Source organism: Lineus longissimus, chromosome 2 (assembly GCF_910592395.1).
Source record: "Lineus longissimus chromosome 2, tnLinLong1.2, whole genome shotgun sequence".
Taxonomy (NCBI): Eukaryota; Metazoa; Nemertea; class Pilidiophora; order Heteronemertea; family Lineidae; genus Lineus; species Lineus longissimus.
In genome coordinates, this window is record NC_088309.1 from 27,810,008 (window position 1) to 27,827,999 (window position 17,992).

The 17,992-nt window shown below is 40.9% G+C and overlaps 1 protein-coding gene across 5 annotated transcripts; it reads right to left on the reverse strand.

Annotated features, from left to right (window-relative positions):
* Positions 1-1,542: 1,542 nt before the first annotated feature.
* On the reverse strand, positions 1,543-17,976 carry LOC135483354 (serine/threonine-protein kinase ULK2-like). 5 transcript variants are annotated; one of them, XM_064764182.1, is made up of 24 exons: positions 17,586-17,976; positions 16,898-16,990; positions 16,536-16,586; positions 15,096-15,128; positions 14,241-14,277; positions 13,826-13,876; positions 13,404-13,526; positions 12,756-12,829; positions 12,386-12,546; positions 12,027-12,109; positions 11,760-11,807; positions 11,387-11,502; positions 10,792-10,917; positions 9,803-9,845; positions 9,386-9,648; positions 9,096-9,189; positions 8,756-8,887; positions 8,074-8,100; positions 6,627-7,033; positions 6,303-6,425; positions 5,844-6,012; positions 5,402-5,550; positions 4,961-5,096; positions 1,543-4,659 (listed from the first exon to the last, which is right to left on the reverse strand). In XM_064764182.1, the coding sequence occupies exons 1-24, from the start codon at positions 17,673-17,675 to the stop codon at positions 4,586-4,588; spliced, it is 2,703 nt and encodes a 900-aa protein (XP_064620252.1). In that variant the 5' UTR covers positions 17,676-17,976; the 3' UTR covers positions 1,543-4,585. The 5 variants fall into 5 exon arrangements, with proteins under 5 accessions (XP_064620252.1, XP_064620251.1, XP_064620249.1 ...); XM_064764181.1 differs by having other exon boundaries at positions 8,074-8,103; XM_064764179.1 differs by lacking the exon at positions 8,074-8,100 and adding an exon at positions 8,152-8,349.
* Positions 17,977-17,992: the final 16 nt, after the last annotated feature.

A 17,992-nucleotide genomic window follows, 5' to 3' on the forward strand; every position in this document is an offset into this window, starting at 1 on the left:
GAGGTGATTGTCCAACTAATCTCACCCAGGTGTTGCTCACCCTCAGATAGGCAAGGAGTCAACATTGTCTCTGTGGCAGCAAGGCTGTAAACTGTCTTCTCTGTGGTCACGTCGAGGTGTCTCACCCTCAGATAGGCCAGGAGTCAACATTGTCTCTGTGGCAGCAAGGCTGTGAACTGTCTTCTCTGTGGTCACGTCGAGGTGTCTCACCCCAAGATAGGCCAGGAGTCAACATTGTCTCTGTGGCAGCAAGGCTGTGAACTGTCTCCTCTGTGGTCACGTCGAGGTGTCTCACCCTCAGATAGGCCAGGAGTCAACATTGTCTCTGTGGCAGCAAGGCTGTGAACTGTCTCCTCTGTGGTCACATCGAGGTGTCTCACCCTCAGATAGGCCAGGAGTCAACATTGTCTCTGTGGCAGCAAAGCTGTGAACTGTCTTCTCTGTGGTCACGTCGATGTGTCTCACCCTCAGATAGGCCAGGAGTCAACATTGTCTCTGTGGCAGCAAGGCTGTGAACTGTCTTCTTTGTGGTCACGTCAAGGTGTCTCACCCTCAGATAGGCCAGGAGTCAACATTGTCTCTGTGGCAGCAAGGCTGTGAACTGTCTTCTCTGTGGTCACGTCAAGGTGTCTCACCCTCAGATAGGCCAGGTGTCAACATTTTCTCTGTGGCAGCAAGGCTGTGAACTGTCTTCTCTGTGGTCACGTCGAGGTGTCTAACCCCCAGATAGGCCAGGAGTCAACATTGTCTCTGTGGCAGCAAAGCTGTGAACTGTCTTCTCTGTGGTCACGTCGATGTGTCTCACCCTCAGATAGGCCAGGAGTCAACATTGTCTCTGTGGCAGCAAAGCTGTGAACTGTCTCCTCTGTGGTCACGTCGAGGTGTCTCACCCTCAGATAGGCCAGGAGTCAACATTGTCTCTGTGGCAGCAAAGCTGTGAACTGTCTTCTCTGTGGTCACGTCGAGGTGTCTCACCCCCAGATAGGCCAGGAGTCAACATTGTCTCTGTGGCAGCAAAGCTGTGAACTGTCTTCTCTGTGGTCACATTGAGGTGTCTCACCCTCAGGCACACCAGGTTATAACCTAATTGTGACAATGATAGTCAGGCTACAACACAATAAATTGATCGGGAAGGTGGGAGAGACAGTTGCCAATCAATAAACACAAGAATCTTTCAAACACACAAGACTCAATCTGAATATTGAAGACATACACTGATTATGACTGTCTTCTCTGTAGCAGGGTCGAGCTGTATTGTCAGATCTTGGGCAACCGTGTACTTATTGCACGCTATAATCGAGGTGATTACGCCCCTAAACCAACTGTTCTGAAAGTATCACTGAGCAGTTTATGATGGGTGTTGCACAGGATTGTGAAGTCAAATTTCCACAATCTGCAAGAAGACAGTACCAGTTGCGTTCTGAACTGAAGCTGCTGCTGCATCATAGCTTGATCTTGGTTGATGGCTCCAGCATACAGCCTTACAGGATTAAGACCAAGACAATACTGAGAAATTGAATAATATAACAAGAATACTCAAGATACGATGTAATGTTCGGTCATCAGAAAACATTTTATTGATGATTTAATAAATAACTATTTACATAATATACAATCAGGTTGGCTGGACACACTCATACTTGGTTGACAAGAACCATCACAATACCAGTACATATATTAAAACATTCACAACTGTTTAGCATTCAATACCCAACAATTATGTACATAACAACAATGGATGTTGTCCAACCCCCACTTATCGTACGTAAACATTTATTACATCACCCATGAAACAGTATGGCATTACACAGAGTTATAATACAACATTTCAGCAAGATCAACTGGAATTGATGGCACCAGATTACCGTTAAATCTTGTGAAGTGTACTCCAGCCATTACATGCAAGGGTAGGTAATATAATCACATGGGTTTTCATATCTATTTTAAGGCTACTTCATAGTCAAATCTTATAAAGTGACAAAACAATAGCATTTCTCAGAGAGGAACCCCTCTGGAGTTGGTTCATTTTGAAATGACGTCTGAGGAATACCGAGAATGAACATTGAAATGTACAGGTAGGCTCATCTGCAGTACAAACCTCAAGACCTGAAGTCCTTCTCAGAATGTCGCAACTCTTACCTAAGATTCCTTATCACTGTACAAACAACCATGGCTATACCGCCTGGAAGTAGAACCCATTGGCCATATTCTTGGAAACTTAAAACTTGCAGTTGTCCACCCAATACAACAAAGACTTGGGCCACTGAAATGCTCTGCCAGTCGGTAAGAACAGGGTTTGCTTACGACAGCCCGTACACAGTGCTTGTAAGAGACCTACAATGTACAAGTGATTGTAAATACAACAAGAAAGTGCACAGATTGATAACAATTTGAATATGACTACCGGTAATTAGTGTAGGTACTAGCAAGAATTGATAAATTCTTGGTTCGATACGTGTACCTGGTTGATCCCTTCCTTATGAAATCAATGGGAGGTCACGTACTATATGATATTCAAAACATTTTTCGGAGACGATCATGAAATATCAACTCTACAAACAACAACAGAAGTTTGATTAGAAAACCAGGACAACACACAGGTGATTATAATAATGATAATAGTAATACCTGGCGCATTCTCTGTAGCACAATATTGCCAGCATTGAGTGCTACGTCAACAGCCACTCCAATTACTTCAATGAGTGAAGGAGAAATTAAGGACTCGAATACCACCAGGATATATTGCACTTAATCCGCTCCTTTTATACAAACTATTTACAATCAATACATCGACGAAATCTCATACTACAATAGACACAGCATAATCTTACAACATTATTAAAACACAATCATAGAATACTCAATTCTTACAATGTCTGTGCACATTTGATTTAAAAACAAAGCTAATGAAAACCATGGTGACCATGCACCGGCTCGCAGACTTGAAGTTTGCTCCTCCAACATACTACCCTGTGTTCATAGACACCACCTGTTGCTGCCAACAAGTGGTGAATTTGTCATTACTAATCAAATGTCTATATATCGCTTGAGTTGAAAATAAAAAGGAGAAAACACTGTTTGAATAAAGCAGCTGATCTAAGCACAAATACTTACAAAGCACACATAATACACGCGTACGCCAAAGACCAAAACAGTGGAAGTCTGCATTTTATCCACCTTATACAGAATATTTAAATCATCTCTGTTTTGAAACCCCAAAGAAAATTGTATTTACCGAGACAGAAACATGCTCGCATTGACAGTCTAAACATCTATGTCAAGCCATTTTTCCCTCCCCAAAATAATTTTCAGAATTATGTACTCAACAACTTATTGTACATGTAACAATGAACTTCTAGCCAGAAATCACTAAGTATTTGATATTGTACACGAGTAGCACTGTCATAATTTGGAACACACTGAGAAACTGAATCTATACACTTGCAATTATATAGTTTGTACTTTGATTATGATGACAATGGCAAAACCTCAAACCTTCCCATTACACCACATATACATGTCTATAGAACGAATACTGATCAGCTACAGCTTACAAAGGCTAGTGTCATGATTGAACGAACTGTCGTCATAATATTGCTGTACTTTCAAGAGATGTTCAAAATATGATATAATTTACTTCCACACATGAATTAAGTATTGACGATATGATTGAATGTACAGGATGGTACATGTAATTTACAAGAGAATATTATGACATTGTGAATCTAATCTATGCTTTTTACTACGATCTATTTTTTAGACGAATTTTTTTTCCACATTAAATGACTACTTATAAGTTGTAGAATCTTAACTTATATCTATGTCAAATTAATTGAATCTGGAGCCAATTCCCTGTGCATGGTAGTCCCCAACATGCTGTCTCGCCTCAAAGGAGGAGAAAAATGAAGCACAGCGCTCTCCACTGATACATCGTCAATAAAAGATCGTGCAAATCCATCTGCACCAACAAAATTTGATGGAATCTTGCACTGAATTTCCAGCTACTTAGATGCCGACAAACCAAGATCACTTACTCAGAATCACAACTCCAACATATCAGACAGAATATCTCCTCAAATTGCACTGTATTCGAGATCGCACTGGGATTGGCAATGCTCTTTTCCCAGTATTTTTGAAGACCACAATGTCTAGCCTTTGTCAGACCTCGGCCCAGGAGAAAATCACTTGTATGAGAAACAGTGTACTGAAGATCCTGTGAGGGTGAGTCACAATACATGCAATATGAAGATAGAGATCCACATATGTGATAAAATATATTCACTTAACAACCTGAACACATCATTGACAGTCGCTCTTCCCATCATGGCCTCACTTGCAGAGTAACCCGTATTTTTCTTCAAGTGTGTACCGACTCTAGTCCAAGTGACCAAGAAAACACACCAAAGACCTTGTGATATATCCTATCTGCAGCGTCTCAATTATCATGTTGAAGTGTTCGCAGGAGATCCTAGTCCATAGTCAATGGCAGTGTTTCCATCTTATTCAAGTCTGTCTCCTTAACGTGCCTATTCACGATAATCCAGTCTGATACCTGAACGACAATGTTCATGTCTGGCCTATGATATCAGGAGGCTTCGTACATGTACACTACACCCTGTCCCTGGAGGTTGAAAAGCCTCTGCTCAACTGATTCTTTATCTGTGAATGTAATACAAGTAAATGAATAAAGCAAATGTATACACAGAAAATGTCCTTAGCTTCTCCCTCAACAAATTGTGGATAATTCACACCTATTTCAAGGTAGCTTTGATGCATTTACTCAACCTCATGTCCTTGGTGTAACAAAATCACAATTGATCCATTAGCGAAGAAGTAAGAGACAGCCATGATGTTCCTTGACTTTCAGAGAGGCGAGTTCCTTTAAATTGCTTAACATTTAGTTGGTTTTCTAGACTTTTTAAGGCCTTCGATGAACATTAATACCGGTTGTTCTACTTACATTTTTCAAGTAAGACCCTGTCTTTTTTGGTCTGTGCCTGCTGTGCTAAGCTGTGCAACAGAATCTGGGCATTCTGATAACGTCTGAAGCACTCACGGGGGTTACCAAACAGTTCATCGAGTGCTGCTGTCTGACACTGAAAGATAACAAGAGCAATTTCTATTGAATGAAATGATACGTTTCAGGAATAAGAACAAGTTCAAGTTTAAGGATGTCGAGCAGACCACTGCAAGACACTGTCCATCAGTCCTTCACCAGCCCTGACACAGACACCAGATCCAGGGATCAGGCTAATGTCTCATTCAAATAGCAAAGTGTCAAAAGTGACTTGATAAATCTGCATCGGGATCACTCGTCACCAACCTGCACCCCACACCACCTAGCCTCGGCAGTGACCATCTGCCAGGTTACCGAAACTGACTCTGCATGCATGGTACCTACCATTTCTATGGCATAGCTATAAATCAACTTCTCTGCTGTGATGGTGGTGGTTTCAGGATTCAGGCCGGACACTGGTGGTATGCCCTTCCTATGTAAATGTTTACAAACACTCAGGCACTGGTGGTACAAGCTGTTCATCTCCTTCAGGACTGGAACAATAACCAATATCAGATATTACTTGTTTTCAGAAATGACAAGGTTGAGGTTTTAATCTTCTTTAATTTGACGGATAGATAGCGACATTTGCTGAAGTTTGTATAATCAACATCCCCTTTGCTACTGGATTGCAACCCATCATGCTGATGACCTTAGGCCCTAGGCCTGACCTCTCGACTGGGAGAGAAGAATGATAGTGCTCTCCTCACTATCTTCTACCTGCTCTCTCCCACAAGATGCCACACCAATGTTGCCAAAAATGGAGGGAAGGGAGGAGGTATCTCACCTTGTTTGACAGCAGATGACGGCTGTAACCTTCTCATTCTGATTTCATTCTGAGCAAGCTGTATCGATGATGATAACATCTGTAACGCTCGCACGTACAACACCAACTGCTCCAGGCGTCGCTGGCCTTCACTGATGAACGATATATGGTCAAGGGTGAACGTGTCGTTCTGAAAAAGCCAATAACATTGATGAGAACTCCAACAACACACATAAAAGTAAATGCTTTTACATATGTAACATAACAGGCCCTTCAAAGAAAGTTGTTTTTTTCACAGACAACTGCATTTAGTTAGTTTGTAACTGCATGCCTAACCTTGTCACTAAGACAGTGCAACAAGGTTCAGCAGGACTTTCGTACCAATAAAGAAGGGTACAGAGAGACCGCATGGCTACCTCCTATTGAACCACACATTGTGCTGAGGCTGAATTACTCCTCTGAACAGCACAACCGACTTACTTGTTTATTTGGTGAGATGATGGAGTCATTGAGTGGTGTACTCCTCGTCTGTGCCAGCTCTATGATGCACTCCACCAGAGCCACAACAAAATTCAACTTGGAGATGGTTTCATTATGTTCACGCTGAAAGAGATACGCTTGGTAAGAAAGACGATATAAATTGGTGTTGCTAACCTTACAGAAAGTTCTAATTCTGATGTCAACACTTCAGCAATACCATCTAGGGACAACAAAGAGAAGCGGAAGATGCAAAGAAATCAGACCCATTTTACAAAGTTTGTGGTTGTAGAAAACAGTTGAGAAGCCTGTGAATGCATTACTTACATCCATGAGGGTTTCCTCAGCCAGCTCAGGTGCCACGAATATCACAGGGCCTTCCATGTTAGGTGGAGACCTAGCATAGTTCCTATGAGGAGATGATGGCTCAATGGCACTAAGGCTCCTGCGCCTCCCCACTTGTCTATTCATGTTCATATTTTCCTTGCCATGTTTTGGTGATGTCACGCTGAACGGCATCCCATGCTGCTGCTCGTACATTGGACTCGTAGCCATGCCGCCGTAGAAACCCGAGTTAGGAGGTGAAGTGGCCACTCCTCCACCACCAAATGCTGCCCTCAGTAACTGTTCCCGGTCGCCCAAGATAGCTCTCCCACTGTTAGGTGATGTCGCAAAGTCTGGATTGGTGACTGCTCGGTCTCGATGAAGATAGTACGGGGCAACCTGATTCTCTTCTGCAAGATGAAGTAAGGAATGATTGGGCATTGTGTCTGAATTACAGAGCATTGGAATAACTAGAAGGCATTTTTCCTTGAGGACGTCCTCTTCCAAATCAACAGGTTCAAAGAGATTATCGGTACCCTGAAGGCAAGCTCACCCAAGATCAGACATACTGGTTTTTATAGATGGAGAAGTAATTGCAGCAGTCTACCATTGAAATGACGACGCATTTAATCATGTCTTACAATTATCAGGAAAACTTTCACATAAAAAACAAATGCGCATTGTTTTGGTCAGATCTTGAAAGCCCTTATCAGGTCTGAGAATTGTGTTTTTAACATTTGACCAGGAACTCTTTATCAGCCCATACGTTACCTAACAAACCAGGGCTGGGTTGTTCAAAATCAGGTTAGCTTTAACGGTGCCGTTAAGCCTTAACATGAAAATTATAATGGGATCAACTGAAAGAGATAACGTCCATAAGGATACTTAACGTAACCGTTAGAGATAACCTGACTTTTGTGCTTTTGAACAACCGGGCCCTGGTCAAGTGTCACTCAACTACACAATCCACATTTCAAGTACAATTATAAACTAAACAATCATTTTTCTGATGAAATCCGATCTGTCTACACAATGTACATATATTTTTATCATCAAATCTGCTATAAGCTACTAATCAGTCTGCAATCAACAATCTCCTACACTTTTTTCTAACTTTAAAGCAGGAAGCCACATTTCACACACAAGTTAAAGTGGCCACACTAGACATAATTTGGAAAAACTTATTACCGCAGAGGTAGTGGTGCACCAGGTCCATAAGAAGTGAGCATGAGTGTTTTACACAGAAAGGGATAGAGGGAAAGATGTGAAGTGTGTTAGCTCAGATCAACCTGTGCCTATTGGTCAGATCACATAGCTCTACTTTTTCTCTTGGGAAGTTCTGCCTGAACAATGAATTCATTCATTTGAAAGAAACCACCACCCCCTTCTCTGTAGAATTCATCTATTGAAGGATGGTCATGCAGTGCATCTGTGCTAAAAAGCTTTGTACCTGATCGTAGTATTCTTCTCTGCCGACCTGCTGAACAAAAAGCCAAAAATTATAAGTTTGATTTTGAAGTGAACTAACCTTCTTCCCACAGACTAGCCATGTCAGGACATGTTTTATGCTTGGTTGTGCCAAACGGTGGATTCAGTGGTAAGGATGGACTGTTAGGATCATGATGACTGCTATGGGAGGGATAACCACCGATGTTGATCATGAATTTCTTGGTAGGAGATCCATGGATGGTCGGCAGATTTCCGCCATAAGGGGGTGGAGAGATTCCTGTGTTAGAGAATCTGAGTTTAGTTTCTACTTTTTGAGGAAAGCTTCTGAGAAAGTGATTAAAATTTGGAATTGAGCATACTCAGTCAAAACCGTACATTTCACATTGTCATCCTAAACAGATTAACAAGTGGCATTAGAGTGCATTTACGAAGGAAAGCTTTTTTAAGGTCTTTCTCAAAGCAGGTTTTAAATTTAACAATTTTTAGTCCACATCATTCTTGTTCTTTTTTATATCTCCTTACTTTCTGGGTCATTTATGAGTTCTCAAACATGAGGTCCCAAACCAACCTCCCTGGAAACTTAACTACGGGTACTATCAAATAAATGGTGTAGAGAGAAAGGGAATAGATCTAAATAGAGTGGATAGGTAGTGGAAAGATAGATCTGCCCCATTCATACTCACCAGCAAACCTGTTGGTTGATTCGTTATTATTCGGGGGTGTATTGCTGGCGTTCCTGGTCGGGGGAGGTGTGCCTCCACTCACACTGCTTCTCTTCCATGTTGTACTCGGAGGGGTACCAATCATGAACTGAACTGGAAGGGAAAGACAGAAAGATAAGAGCAATTAAAACATCAACAGGTGAATAGAGCAAATGGTAGCAATAGCACTAGCAGGCTTTCAATGGATTTGCTCGTTAGGCCATCTAGCAGCATCTCACTTGACTGAATGGATGCCCTTCTTCATAAATCTTTCCATTAAAAACGTATTGTTGTCAATCCATTGCAAATGTAATCTTCTTACCTGAGGGTGGTGACAATGACCCGATATCTGGCCCAGAACTTCCTACAGAATTCCTCTTGTTGGGTATTGCCATGCCTTGTGAACGGGGCATCAACTGAAAATGATAGTGATAATGCATCCGTTAGAAAGATCATAACATATGACACTTCAACACCTATGGAGATGAACAAGGCTTTGGATAAAGAATTAGCACCTTAATCATAGACCTTGTGGCAGGTGTTTCTAGAACAAGGCAAAGGAGAAGCGTGTCACTCCTGTTCAATATGACTGAAATAAATTTAGAGACTCACATGTGGGGATGATTGGTCACACCTGTATGGACTAGTTGGAGAGTTTTTCTGTAATTGTTCGTAAGCTTTGACCTGCGTTGGTACAGGAATAGCCTGAGAGGCTGGGGAGGATGTGGGACTAGGCACTGGCAGCGTTGACGGGCGGTTAGGACTCATTTCCTGAAAGTTTCCATTGTTGTTTCGTTGACATTGGTCGGCGTTGAGTGACGTTGGGTGGCCGTATTCATTCGAGGCTCTACTTCGGTGAGATGTGGCATTCTCATCTGGAATAGATTAAGAAGTTGTTAAACAAATATTCATATCTATGTGGTGTTCATATCCAAGATGCTCATCTAATGATAAAACTAGCCACTGCCTTCCTTTGTAGGAGTGATGTTGACATGAAAGCATAAAACAACAACTGCAAAACCATCTTACCTGAGTTCTCTCCGGACAAGTGTTCTGGCACCATGACAAAGTCCTGAAAAAAACCAGGTAATTTATACATAACCAGGACACAATCAATGAATTTGATGAATTCTTGACAATAAAGCCTTTTATAGAACTTGAGTAAAGTCCATCATATAACTGCATACTTGAAATGAAAATGTTTCTCTGAAGACCAATGATGTTACTTTAAGAGACAACACACAAGTTATTAGAAGATTCAGGGGTCATGCTGATCGATATCCGACACATCCCGTCAACCAAATTATTCGGGGATTCCTGTAAAGGTTCACCTGCCACTCTCAGCGCTGACCAATGCATATGCAAACCAAAAATCAGGAGACTTTGGAAGGTGAGCACTACTATGTAAAGAAAGGATGGATGGATGATAACAGAACACTGCGTTTACTAGCTTTGACAGACTTCCTCTGTGCGAAGACTACCTCTGTGCAAAGACTACCTCTGTGCGAAGACTACCTCTGTGCAAAGACTACCTCTGTGCAATATTCTTTTACAAGGCAATGCAGTAGTTTATCATCAGTAGTTTATAGTGCAAATAAGGTCCAAGCCATTCGTTCTGAGAGGAGAGACATTAGCAAATAGGACAGTCGCAAGCAAGGTCAGGAGGCCCGTTTTTCTGAAGTATTGAGTCAGATATTCTGGCCACATCAGCACCAGTATTTAGGACAAATAAGACCTCCACATCACAAAACTCAGGTGTTCTGACCACTGACAGCCACGAGTGTTTCCATTTTCAACATCAAGTTGTCTAAGCAAACACAGTCAAAGTCTTATCAGAAGTTATCACTATCAAGACAGTAAATCAATACTTTCCTATTGAAAACACCAGATGTCACCATGTACTTCGTTCCCAGAAGGGTCAACAATTAGATAAACCTGAGAAACTTTCTGAACAGAGAAAACTGTAACTGCAAGCATAGTAACACAACTGCATCAACTGAACAACAGTGAATCCTTACCTCCGACGGGCTACAGCTTCTTGGGTTATTATTATCTAGATCTTTGTTGACTATTTTTACAAATCCAGCTAATTCATGCGGAGAGCCTTCATAATCTTTCTGTTTAACTCGCTGTATTCCTGGGCTCTGTAAAGAGTTAAGCAGCCACCCTGTAGTATTTGACATGCTTTTGAAAGTTGCAGTTTCAGAGAGACAGATCTGGCAGCACCAAGTGAAAAATTGAGACCAAGATGACCAAGTAACCTGTACTTACATGTAGGTGTACACTGGCCAACAAACACTTCACATGAGGTCAACATGAGTGTTTAATTTCCAGACCACATGCCCGTAGAGTGGACCGTATCACAAACATGCAGAGCAAATTCAACCATTACTGGAGTGTGAGAGTTTGAATTACACTTTGTCTAAAGAACTAAGGGTACTGTTGTACAATGACCAGCAGCCATTTTGTCATTGTAAACACACTTCTGACACCGGTAGCAGGGCAATCACCGGTAATGGTGGGTTAGGTGGTAGATGAGTGGAAAGATGAAACTGGTACTAAGAATGATGCTCAGCGAGGAAGAGATTGCTGGTGATTATAAGTCCTACTTACTGGAGGTGTAGCCGGCATAAACCCAGAAAGGGGCGATGCACTCACTGTCTTGACGCTCGGTGAATCTGATGCTGAACTAGAACTTGCTCGACGACGAGGCACAGCCATTGGTGCAGCTGAAACAAGTGGGATAGATAATTCAACAGACGGTCTGCAGTATTCCTGTTGGTCTGATTCAACTTGTTACACTTATTTGAACTGTGGCTGCGACGCTTGGCAAAGGAATACACAACAAGTAGCTAACCTGCTCTCGGTGCAGCAACCCCTAGTAAGCACTTATTACAACTGAGGCAATTTCCCGGAGACTTCTCCCAACCGGAACGATCAGTCAGGTCTCTTTCAAACACAATGGTATCTTGGTATCTGCACTTACATTTCTTCTCCCTGCCTTGTGTCAGAAATGGATGCATGAAAAAGTCCTCTGAAAAAGTAATTTACATTTGTACATAAATCAGCTGAAAAAATAAATAAATGACTGTCAAAATATGCTTGGAAGATTTTGTTGTTACAATGTGATAAACAATCTGTTAAGAAGGGACCTGGTTGCAGGACACCATAGATTATTACAGCAATGAGCTGATTATTATAGTAACCACCAACACTGGTGACTCTTCAGATTACAGGTAGAAAATAAACTTACCAAATTCGATCCTATCTCTGGCATTTCTTTTCAACATCTTCAAGAGCAGATCTTTCAGTTCTGGCGAGGTCCCGGGAGGAATACTGAAGAGGGAAAGTTCAACAGTAAAGGTCAAAGGGTTCACACACACATGACAACATATATAGGGTCAAAACAATCTCATTCTGTCATCATTCAGTATTGCATCACTTCTGTGCCTAAATGCCAAGGATAACAATGCCACGTAACCATTAACAAAGACACTTGTATACACAAAAAGGCAGTTTTGTAAATTACTAAATTTTCCAATCAGCTTAAGATTTGGGAACTTGCTGCTGAAGTTGTCACACAGAAGTCTTTGAAGAGAGATTGCTACTCACTTCGGAGCAAGATTGGCATGTTTCTCATAGAACTGTTTCAACTGCTGAGGTGTTTGAGCCTGGAATGGTGCTTTCCCCGTCAGACACTGGAACACAATTGTGCCAATACTCCACAGATCAGCCTTGGCATCGTACTGTAGAGACATGATCACCTCGGGAGCCTGCAGCATGAAAGGATTAGGTTGAAAACAGACGTTTTTGTCACCTCATTTCTCACTTATATCACGTCACAACAGAATATCAAAGTAGTTGATGTACTATCTTTTTAGGGAAAGAGGTTTTCATTGCAGGTATGCCGCTAACTATTCTGATGTTGCCGCTCTTTATCATTTGGTTATTTCTGTTGTTCAAGTCACATTCAATGCCTTACCATATACATTGGTGATCCACAGAGAGTGGCAGCCATCACTCCGTCTTGAAGAAACCTGGCAAAGCCAAAGTCGGCTGAAAAAAAAGTTTTATTTATAGGTGGGACGGCAGATATCATGGAAGCAAAGTAAGGGCCAGTAAGGGTTACTTATGTTGCATAACACTTGACAGCACATTATCATGCAAGGAGTCAACTGATCGTGTGGCAAGGTGTAATAATGTGCAATAATGACTTGAAACAGACATAATAGCAACATAATCTGGTCTGTTAGGAATGGTACAAACACAAGTGGAACCATGCATGTCTAATGTCCACATATAGGTGTTATGACATCATTTATAATGTGAAATGATCAATAATAATGACTACTTTGATAACTGATCATTTGGTAGGTACTTATTGGACATGTATGACAAAGGTCAGCTGTGTCCTTGCACACAACCACAATAGGCCCGACACCATTGTTTAATATTACTTAATCAGTTTTTGATCAGTGATTACAGTTACATACCACTACACAAGCTTGTGACCATAAATTCACCACACAGGTTCACCTCTTTCATAACAAGTCTCATTAAGGCCAGAACAAGGCATGCCTAGATCACTGATAGCACTGATCAGAAATCACGAGACATTGAGTGGTCTTACCGATTTTGATTCTGATATCTGAAGGTTGGGGACTAGGTTTACCAGCATGGCACAATAACAAGTTCTGTGGTTTCAGATCGCGATGTACTATTCCTTTAGCATTCAACGCTCTCATCGCACCAGCTGAAAATAGAATTGGTCATTCAGCTAGTAAAGCTTCAGAGAGTATAATCAAATACATGTGCAGTACAACCTCTCTTTAAGGACACCGTTGGGACTGCTAAATGCAGTCCTAGGTAAGAGGTCTCTTGATTACAAAGGTCAAATTGTGAAGAGACAACCTATCTGGGACCAAAATCTTTGTCTCCACAAGAGGGTAGGTCTAATGCACAAATACCCCATTCATTCACGAAACTATACTTTGAAAAGTACAATCCATAATCAAGGTCCATAATGTGAATGAGTCACTCCAAGAAACTCACCAATTTGTTTGAGAAAACTGGTGATGGTGTCTTCACTCAAAGTTCCTTTTGCTGAAAACGGGAAGAAAATAGCTTTATTCGAACACTTCGTTTCAATCAATCAATGATTGATACACAGACAGAGCATAAAACAGCAAGTTATCCATTAAAGAGAACTTTTGAATTATCAAGTTCACCTTATTGATGTTCATCTAGAATTGATTTATAGGCAAGTCTGACGTAATTTAAGCCAAGAATACATGTACATCAAAGGAGGCACAAAAGCTTTGTTCACCTGAGTAAAACTAGCAAATTACCCATGAAGTGGGCAGGTCACATAATATAGGACTTCTGTCATGTTGTAGCAGGCAAGCAATTTGTTCTTGTGTTAGGAGACGGTTTTAATTGAACAATAAAAACTAAAAACAGTTTGTACCTTGCAGGTAATCGGCAAGATCCCCTCCATTGCAATACTGAAATAAAGTGAGAGTGTCAACAGGGACTTTCAACCGGGTACGCCACGCATGGAGGCAGAGCAGATGATGTCTTCACTGAAAGACACCATTTTGGACATCAAATTCACATCACTGACCCACACGGTACACTTGGTTGTGGAGGCCAGAATGGCAGCAGTGAAGTGTCCGTAGTGCTATGGCCTTGTAAACAGACACCTCCTCCACATGTCACACTCTTTACAAGAAACACCAACTTGATGTCCCAAATGAGTGCCCAAAATGACCTCAATGGACCAGTCGAACTGCTCTTCAACAGCAACATTTTGTTACATGAAATTCGCACTACAAAGCATACACGTCCTATTTGAGATCAACTGCTTTGAAAATTGTTGCAGCACTTGAGTTGTCATACCAGCATATTGTTTGTTTGCAACATTTTTGTATTGAAAATTCCATATGACAATTAGTAGGACAGAAAGTGGTTCCTTGGCATCAAAACCAACAATCATTACACACACATTACGAACTGCAATATGAAGAACATGCTTCATCCAATTGTCCAAATAATGATAATTTGGTGAATTGAGATCACCCATCTGGATGCATGCAGAAGTATAATTGCCATGTTTGGACACGATTATCCTCTAACCCACAAAATCAACGACAAGTCTGTATTGAGCCATGATGGCCAAGACACATATTTCACAACCGATTGGAAATAATACCACTCAACATTGTTAGGTTTTAACATGTTTGCATGAAAAGATTGGGAATGAAACTGTATTCAGTATTCAGAAGCATCAAATGATGAATCAGTCTGAATATTATCAACTTACCTCCATGACCAAGTACACATGATGAGTCGTTTCCTACAACAAGAAAGAGCAACAATCTGGTGAAGATGCGACTCAGAAGACATGCTGTATTTTCAGAGGACCATGTCCAGGTCTACTATGTAAGGTATTAAGTACATACTTTTGTTACATGATTTGTAAAGAACATATTCTTAACAACGACTAATAGGAGAGTCTCATCTCAAAGGTACCACAGATGATTTACTATTTTTAGGTATTCATGCTGATCAATACATTGATTTCTAAACCAGCAGAAGTTGAAACAAAATTTCAGATTCCAGTTCTCAAAAAAATATTGGACACTGACACTGATTGCACCAGGAGTGACCTGAGTGACACACATGACTAAGACCTACTATTATGACCATGAAGTAGGCCATGGATACGTATATAACATAAATGAGGTGGCAAAATTCCAAAGTGTTGAACTTTTCATGCTGTGTGCCATCTCGAAAGTCTAACATATTGTCTCTACGGGCCAAAATAGAAGTCATTTCTAAGGGCAAAAATATAGTTGTCGCTCAGTCCGAGCCTGAGGGCAAAAACAGAAGTTATCCCTGAGGGCAACAGAAGTTGTCTCCAAGGGCCAAAATACAAGAGTGTCTATAAGTACAGAATTTATTTTTTCTTTTAATTTACTACTTTCATGTGCATTTTCTTGAGGTAAATCAGACTGCAAAGAGTGGCAAATATTTTCATTCAGGCTGTTTTTCACAACTCAAATAAACGATTTCACTTTTATTTCATAAGCAAGTTATAAGTTTCCTTTAGCAACACACAAAAGCTTAAAAGCTACTGGCAGCAAGCCCAGAAAAGTCATAACAAATCTGACCCAAATCCTCCAGTACTTATGTACTACAAGGTGAGCCAATCACATACAAGCTTGGGCGTTCCATTAAGTGGCTCAGCCAATCACAACATAATCACTCGCCAGTCACCTGGATGTAAACAGTAACACATGCTAGGCCTTGCATAGTGTTGCATGTCATGCATACTAAGCATGCAATCACTATTGTGCTGGGGGAAACTTTTAAGTTTTATACTGGCACAGGACCAAATGATTTAACAAAGGCACTCACAGCTATAATGAATTATCACATTCACTTAGATGGTCACTGCTAACCAACAAGACCTGAGTAGACAACATTATTTGGGTCATAGCCCTGGCAATTGGGCGTTGTTATTTCTTCGGTGAGAATTTCATCATCTACAAATTGTGGTATGCCAAACAAATCGAGCATGTTACACGAACATACACTACAGAATACAGTTCAGTACTTAGAATCATTAAAATACAGATTCTTTTCTGTAGTAGTTTTTGACATCGTCGTCAGAATTCTTTCAGGTGGTCAGTTTGTTTGAAAGGCACCATGCACATCCCATTTTCAAGCATTAGCTGGAATCAGATTTCCTTTTACCTACCTTACAATCAAGCAAAGCAACCACATTTTCATGGTGAAGATCAGACAGCTCCTGGAAAAGTATGACAAAAGAATGAAGTTATATAATTTATTACACATCTTTTTCAGTAAAAACCAATGTTTTTTTACAAGTAAACCTCTGTCCTTTGGAACCACAACATTGTACATGTATGAATTTACCTTGAATAAAGTGGTAAATTCATTAACAGAGAAAACTACTTTATTTTAAGTGACTAGTTTTGGTTTGAAGCTTCTCAGGATTTCGTGAGCATGCAGATTCTCTTGTCTTGTTTTAAATCCAGTAATTTAATTGAACCTTGTAATTCATGCTCCCATTAGTGGCATTACATAAGGCCTACTCACCTTTAAGATTTTGATTTCCTTGCTGAGAAGATTCTGTGATTTAGCCAAGTTCTTCTTCGTGATGCTCTTGATTGCCACCACACTTTCATGACTCTGAAAAATGATTTGAAACAATTCTGTTCATTAGCAGATCAGGGTATCTATACAATTAAACATATCATATAAGACGAGTTATGGTGTTGGCCACACTGGTGAATGAAAATGATCAGCCCTATTATGACGACTGCGCAGCATAGGGCAATCTGACGAGCTGGCCCTTAGTCTTACATTAATACAAGTAATGTATTGTCAGAAGACATCGCATGTCTGTCATGGCTCATGCCTATAATCACCATTTAATACGTCATGGTGTTTAAGAATGACCCAGATCTGTGCCTCGAGGTAGTTTGAGGCCTGATGATCGGCCTCAGACCTTGGTCACAGCGCAATGTCAATGTGGTTCTTCTGGCGTGGCGTCAAGTCTGATGTTACTTCAGTCCAAGTAGCCTACAATTTCCCCAAAATTGTATAAATGGGGATATTCACGTCTCCATTCTCATCCACCACAAAACATCCGATGCCAAATCTCATCACCAGCATCAGCACAGGTTCACATGCTTTGTAGTGTCTAGTGCATTCATGCACTGTGTACACCATGAATGAACTAGCTTTGTCCTGAATTTGCTGAAACTATAGAAGGTCTTCTTACCTTTTTTAGTCTTCCCTTGAAGACAACAGCAAAGGCCCCATGACCAATGAGGTCCTTTTTGCTGTACTCATACTCCCCGATGGTTTCCATGACGAACCGTCGAGTGGAGAAGCCAGTGGATAGAAAATAATTGTATGCGAATCTGTCTGATTCATCTGAACAACTGCGCCATCTTCCTATTTTTGGATTTTTGAGAGTGGAGGCCTCTCAAAACGTCCCTTCAAACTCAATATCAATCAGTAAAGTCCCAATATTTGACTGTACACGCTTCGTTTATGACGTGTACTATCTGGATTGTCGATTATATCAATCCATTTTAGTATTTTTCGATCACAAAAGGAAATTTATTCCGAGTGACAATGTTGCCTCATCCTTTCATCATCTGCAGTGTTCATTCAGGGTTTGTT